The 6632-nt window shown below is 41.0% G+C and overlaps 1 protein-coding gene across 1 annotated transcript in view; it reads right to left on the bottom strand.

The window, feature by feature from the left end:
* Positions 1 to 2161: 2161 nt before the first annotated feature.
* The window catches only part of tnfsf10l (TNF superfamily member 10, like), an 87753-nt gene continuing 83282 nt past the window's right edge, over positions 2162 to 6632 (bottom strand). Inside the window, exons 5-7 of the mRNA XM_080051698.1 lie at positions 6090 to 6256; positions 4543 to 4653; positions 2162 to 3696 (exon numbers count right to left, since the gene is read on the bottom strand). Coding sequence (XP_079907824.1) covers positions 3511 to 3696; positions 4543 to 4653; positions 6090 to 6256 — 464 coding nt within the window. The 3' untranslated portion in view covers positions 2162 to 3510. The remainder of the gene's footprint in view (positions 3697 to 4542; positions 4654 to 6089; positions 6257 to 6632) is intronic.

Raw genomic sequence — 6632 nt, 5'->3', positions numbered from 1 at the left:
TTAACAGTTACGCACTACTCCTTTAAGACAACAATGGAAAACATGACTTTGAATGTATATGTAGAGAGAGCAGGGAACACAGGAGTCATGGTTAATGTCTGACAGGACTCCAGGCAAGTTACTGTTAGTCAGTTTGGCCAAAGAGTTACATAGTTACCGTTGCTATTGAAGAAATTCCGACCTTGGCAGACTATTTTTTTTGTAGCCTAATGTAGCCTATGCAATAAAAGTATTTCTAAACCTAAAAAATAAATTTAATTCAATATTTTGTTCCAATATATAAATGTATTCAGTGGTTAGCTGTGCAATACGCGTGATAATGTACTGCAAACAGGTCAGTATAGAGATAATAGACCCACACAGAGCCCCATGCAAAGCGGAGCCTTTATTTCTGCATAGTGACCCCCTTCGCTATACGTTATCCCCGTACTTCTCAGGGAAAATAAATTGAAATGTCCCGTACACAAACACTGAAATCTCTGTGTATGTGTACGTTTGTTTGACCCCCCCATTTTTACGAATTGTCCATGTCAAACGAACCCTTTTGAAAAAACATGTCTTGTTAGCACACGCGCACGCACGCACACACACACACACGCACACCTACACACACACACACACACACACACACACACACACACACACTGACTGGTAGCCTATCTGACAACTACCAGATGGCACAGGGAGGCGAGACAGTGTGGATAAATGAACGTTTGTTGGAGTGTGTTTGTGTCTTTACTCTGGTTGATGTGACACCGGATGATATGTGTGTCTGGGGAGAGCAGGCTGTGTGTGTGTGTGTGTGTGTGTGTGTGTGTGTGTGTGCGTGCGCGTGTGTGTGTGTGTGTGTGTGTGTGTGTGTGTGTGTGTGTGTGTGTGTGTGTGTAGGGGTTGACTCAGTGCTGGTCGGTGCATGGTTTATGTCTGGATACATTCTGTCTCACTCCCTCTCCATAACTTTCTTTATGTGCATCTGTGTCTTGTTACTATAAATGTGCCCCGGGATTTCCCTTACAATTTCCCACCCATTTTTCTGTCGATTAAATGTATTTGCGCAATATGTGTGTTTTAAGCTTTCATATAAAACCATTGTGTGAAATAGTTGGATGTGGGGCATCATGCAGGCTTATCACAGTTTCCAAGTGACCAGCGGGCTATATTGGAGATGGCCGTATCTGTTTTGTGTGTCTGAAAGTACAACTTGACCATGATTTTAAAGGTGCTCCGAGGAACTTTTCAGTTTGTGTTAATTTTTGCGCCCCCTTTTGGACTTAAGCGGTAGTGTTTTTTTACTATGCCAGCTGTTGTTCCTGGGTGAGCGTATACCCATGACAAAGGCATTAAGAAAAACTATATAAAAATAGCATTTTTTGCACTGATGGTCTCGCTTGCTGTTACATGTAATTTATTATCATCAGAGGAAATATTGGATCGTTTCAGAAATATTTTAAAGTTCCTTGTAGCACCTTTAACTAAAAACTGTTGAAGCACCAAAAGATGAAATTAATATTGTCTTATTGGTGTAACTGCAACATTTGGTGCAAAATTGAATTTAAAAAACAACATTGCAGTGAGTACATTTCAGTGTAAAATATACTTGACCCCAAGAAATGAAAAAAATAATGCTGTTACGAACATGTGTTGAAACCTTTTTTTATTTTATTTTGAAAATCACTTAATCCATGCTATGGGAATGTTTCTCTGTGTTGTTGTGTGGCTGCTAGCCTCATTAGATAGCGACGCACATGTATGTCCTCTTTGTTCCTAGCTATTGTTGTCAGGTGGTTAGCTTTGCATAGCTGAACTGAATGCAGCTTCACAGGGCAGACAAGAAAGGCAAGATGGATCGAATTCTTTTACACAAAAAAAGGACAGAGAAAGATTGCAGGGAAAGTGAAAGAGAGAGAGAGAAATGTACAACACGTACTGGTTGGGCTGCATACCAGACTAGACCTCTCTCTCTCTCTCTCTCTCTCTCTCTCTTTCTCCCTCTCTCTCTCTCTCTTGCTCTCTCTCTCCCTCTCCTTCTCTCTCTCTCTCTCTCTCTCTCTTTCTTGCTCTCTCTCCCTCTCCTTTCTTCCCTCTCTCTTACATTTGATATGCTGCTACCGGCTCCTTCTTGTTGGCATTTCCACAATCTCTCTACCTCCTCCCTAACATGTTTCTTTTTATTCCTCCTTTCATTTCAGACCCATTTTTTGTTCAAAAGGCACTTTAACATTTATTTGTTTTGCTTCTCAGTCTCATTACTGTCCAAGGAAGAAGCAAAAAAAACTCCGCAAAATATATAATAAAAAAATCCACAGTCCTAGTGTCGATAGTAGATAGTTCCCCCCTCAGCAACAAACACAATCCAAGTGGTTTGAAGTCCATGTCAAGAAAATAAAAAATACATACGAATTACTTTTCAAAAAAAAAGAAATCACCACAGTTCGTTGTATAGTATAAATCTCATTATCAGCCATTCATATGTACAGTTCTCTCATGGCACGCTTTACAAAAAAAAAAAAAAAAAAAAAAAAAGGTATATTCCACAATTTTTTTTCTGCTTTGGTTTTTTTTTATCATTTGATTTTCTTCTGCTGCCGTTCCACTTGTCCGTCCTCCCTTCATCTTGGATGTGGAGGATTTTAGTTTTTTTATTGTGTGTACATTCTTCCGGTCTCGAATCCAAAATCCGCGGGGTTCCGATTTTGCTTCACACAATAGGGCGAGATACACTGATATCCATGTGGTAATTTTTTTTTTGTGGTCAGGGGCTACTGTGGCTCAGGTGGTAGAGAGGGTCGGCCAATGATCAAAGGGTTGGAGGTTCGATCCCCGTCCTGCCACTTGTGTCATGGTTGTTGTGTCCTTGGGCATGACACTTCACCCACATTGCCTCGTGTGAATGTCGATAGTTATCGGCCTGCTATCGGTGTATGAATGGTAACGTGTAAATGGGAACAGGTCTCCCTTGAAAAAGAGTCTCCGGTCTCAATGGGATTTACCTGTATAAATAAAGGTAAAAAAAAGGGGGAGGGGAGTTGGGCTTAATTTCTTGGGGATAGTTTTTCAATTCTCTTTGTGACATCCAAAACAACAATTTACCACCCCAAGAATCGACAGAAAAATCAACAAAAGTTCTCAAAAATGTGAGAGTCCCACACACACACGATTGCACTTGTATCTTTGTATATCTTGCACCTCGAAACAGGGTGGTGAGTGCGGAAGACAAATCCACCATTTTTCTTTTCTCTCGACTCCCTTTATAGTCTTTGCAACCTTCACTTTAGCGAAGCCTTCAACAAAAAAAAATCCCAATATGCTTCTCCGTACTTCAAAGTGTCCCGTCCAAGCAAAACATTGAGGATTCAGGAGAGAGAAAAAAAATCCAGGCCGATAAATTAGCCCTTTTTTTTTTCTTCTAATCAAACGGATATTCAAAAATCCATTTATCCATCCTTCCATCCTTCCTTCCATCCATCCATCGGCAAAATATGTTCAACTTTTCGACGTCCCCCCCCCCTCTCAAAGGTCCAGGCGAAAGGCACCAAAGTAGCTGGATGAGTCGTCTGCGTTGACCATGGTCGGTGAGGACACGGACACAAACAGCTCGTCCCCGGCCCGGAGTTCAAACAGCCCGCCTTGGTAGACGGAGTGCAGGGCATACTCTGCGTCTGGGGCCCAGCACTTGGTCCCTACGCCTTTCAGCAGCTGCACAGGAAGACGAAATAAAGGGCAAAGAAAAGATCGTCAACAACCTTTCACTAAAGTACAGCAGAGTAATAGGGCACAGAAGGGACAATAAAAGGTAAGAAAATATTGTCAACATTTTCTCAAGTACACTAAATATATGTGGAGAAAATCCGTTATGAGATCTCAGGGAAAGCAGAAACTATTTAAACAGATATAGCAGCCTTTCGTGGATTATATTATATATAACAGCGCTGAAGTAGCCTTCATTTTTTGATGTTTTTAGCCAAACAATCTAGCCTACACAATCTAGCCTACACAATCTAGCCTACACAATCTAGCCAAACAATCTAGCCTACACAAACTAGCCAAACAAACTAGCCAAACAAACTAGCCAAACAAACTAGCCAAACAAACTAGCCAAACAATCTAGCCTACACAATCTAGCCAAACAAACTAGCCAAACAATCTAGCCTACACAATCTAGCCAAACAATCTAGCCTACACAAACTAGCCAAACAAACTAGCCAAACAAACTAGCCAAACAAACTAGCCAAACAAACTAGCCAAACAATCTAGCCTACACAAGGCCTTTTGTTGAGCTGATTGATCTAGTCTTTAAAAGGTGGACTTTTTTTCTCGATATTAAATTTCGTCTTTATTCTCAAAGTGCATGATAAATTAGAACATTATTTTCTTTCCAGTGGCCCTTAAACTCTTCCGAACGAAAGATTTCCTATATACTCTTTTCTGTACACATTGAAACACACACACACACACACACATGCACACACACGCACACACACGCACACACACACTCCTCCGTTTCATCGATACGGCCATTGGAAGTCAAAGGGAGTAATGTACCTGTATGGGGCTTGGGTAGGAGGTCTTCTTGTAGACACACTGCACCAGTTGGTGGCTGACACTGCGCTGGTCTCCGTCATTCACTGCCGGAGACGGATAACGGAAATACACCTGGTGGACGGACAGAGCAGGAAGGTAAGACATTGTTTGTGTCTTTTTCAAAAATCTTCTAGACTTCTAGAGCACTTTACATCAACTACATTTTCCATAATCATTCTCAGCACCATTCTGAAGGTTATCACAGGCAAGGCAAGTTTATTTATATAGCACAATTCAGACACAAGGCCATTCAAAGTGCTTTACAGGGGCAAGATTCAAATAAACAATACACATGAGAAAAGCGAACGAATAAAACATTTAAAAGCGAATGAATAACATTTATATGAAATAAAAATTACAGGTTAAAATGGAAACAGAAAAGTATTCAGACATCACAGAAGGATTTGTTCATATGTTGGTGATGTTGTATGATTTATGATACATTTTGTTCGTGACAAACGTGCAGAAAAGGCATTCCGTACGTACATAGTATTTTTTGATTTATCAAATGAAAAAAAGGGTGTTTCGAAAAAATCTGTTTGGTAAAAACTTTGGACAAATATTCAATATTTATTCAGAAAACAAATTGTGTGTGTGTCTCTTTCGGCGTGTGTCTCTCTCTCTATATGTGTGTGTGTCTCTCTCTCACTGTGTATGTGTGTGTCTCTCTCTCTGTGTGTGTATGTGTGTGTGTCTCTCTCACTGTGTCTGTCTCTGTATATGTCTGTATGTGTCGTTAAAAAAATATTCAATATTTAATCAGAAAAAAAATTGTAAAAAGGAAATGATTGTTTGAATGAAAGTAATCAACTGGCAACGACTCATTCTTCTGTCTATTAATGTGATTAAGTCAAATATTCTAACCTATTTAGCTGCAGTGTCTCGCCTTACATTTTGGTATTTTTGTTTTTTTATAAATTTGTCTAAAAACAAAGCCAACTTATTGAGATGAGATACAAATGTTCTATATTTTTTATTAAAAAATTAAAATAATATTGTAGGCACTTAAAGGTGAAGTAAGCGGTTTATTTATGTTATTATAAGTGTTAAATCGCTCTTTATTCATACAGTGATCACTTACATAATGTGTGCGTTTCATAAAGCCGATCTCTCAGTCAGCTGCTCTGCATGTAATCGGCAAATAAACTTTTCGGGAGCAAGAGAGAACGCTACAAACCGACACCCGTCTCACTCATGGTCTCACTGCCGGTGCACGCCAGAGCGACAGATGGGTGAATGTTTATGCGCCTACAATGGCAGAGCAGGTAAAAATCCTTCCCAATGTCTGTTTTGATGGTTTTTATCATGTTTTATCACACTTATGGATCTGAGATGATGCTAGATAACTCGCTGCTTGAAGACTGCAGTGCATTAATGTGGTGACGTAGGGACGAGCGAGGGGACTGCTAACTGCAGTAACTGACAGGAAGTTAGCTAAAAGAACCATTACAGCACCTTAAGTTTTCCCATAGTAAAAATAGAGTTTTTAATACAGAATACAACAGTACCTGTGAGTACAGGTAGTAGCGCCCGTCCTGGGGCACCTTGAGCTTCCCATTGGACAGCGTCATGTTGTGCAGATGAGCTCCGAAGCTCTGATTGGCCCAGGAGCGCACCACATGGCGACAGGACTGGTGCAGGCCCGCCGTGGGGATCTGGATCTGAGGGAACCCCCCTGGAGAGAAAAGACAAAATTACAACGTTTAATGACATTTTATAATTTATTTTTGGCATGTTCAAGCTTTATTAGATAGTACAGAGTTGAAATGGGGAGACAGAGAGAGAGAGGGGGGATGACCTGCAGTAAAGGTCCACGGGTCGGATTTGAACCCGGGACCACTGCAACGAAGGCCGGAGCCAATATGGTGCGCGCTCTATCCACTACGCCACCAGAGCGCCTCAAGCCAGCGACTTCTTGGCCTTCACTTCCCTTTTCATCAAGCGTTTCTTCCTGTCTCGCTGCTGCCTCAGGCCTCAGTCACAAAGGTGTGTGTGTGTGTGTGTGTGTGTGTGTGTGTGTGTGTGTGTGTGTGTGTGTGTGTGTGTGTGTG

The sequence above is a fragment of the Ammodytes marinus genome (genome assembly GCF_949987685.1).
Source record: "Ammodytes marinus genome assembly, chromosome: 23".
Taxonomy (NCBI): Eukaryota; Metazoa; Chordata; class Actinopteri; order Uranoscopiformes; family Ammodytidae; genus Ammodytes; species Ammodytes marinus.
The sequence above is the reverse complement of the archived record's forward strand: the minus strand, read 5'-3'. Positions and strand labels throughout refer to the sequence as shown.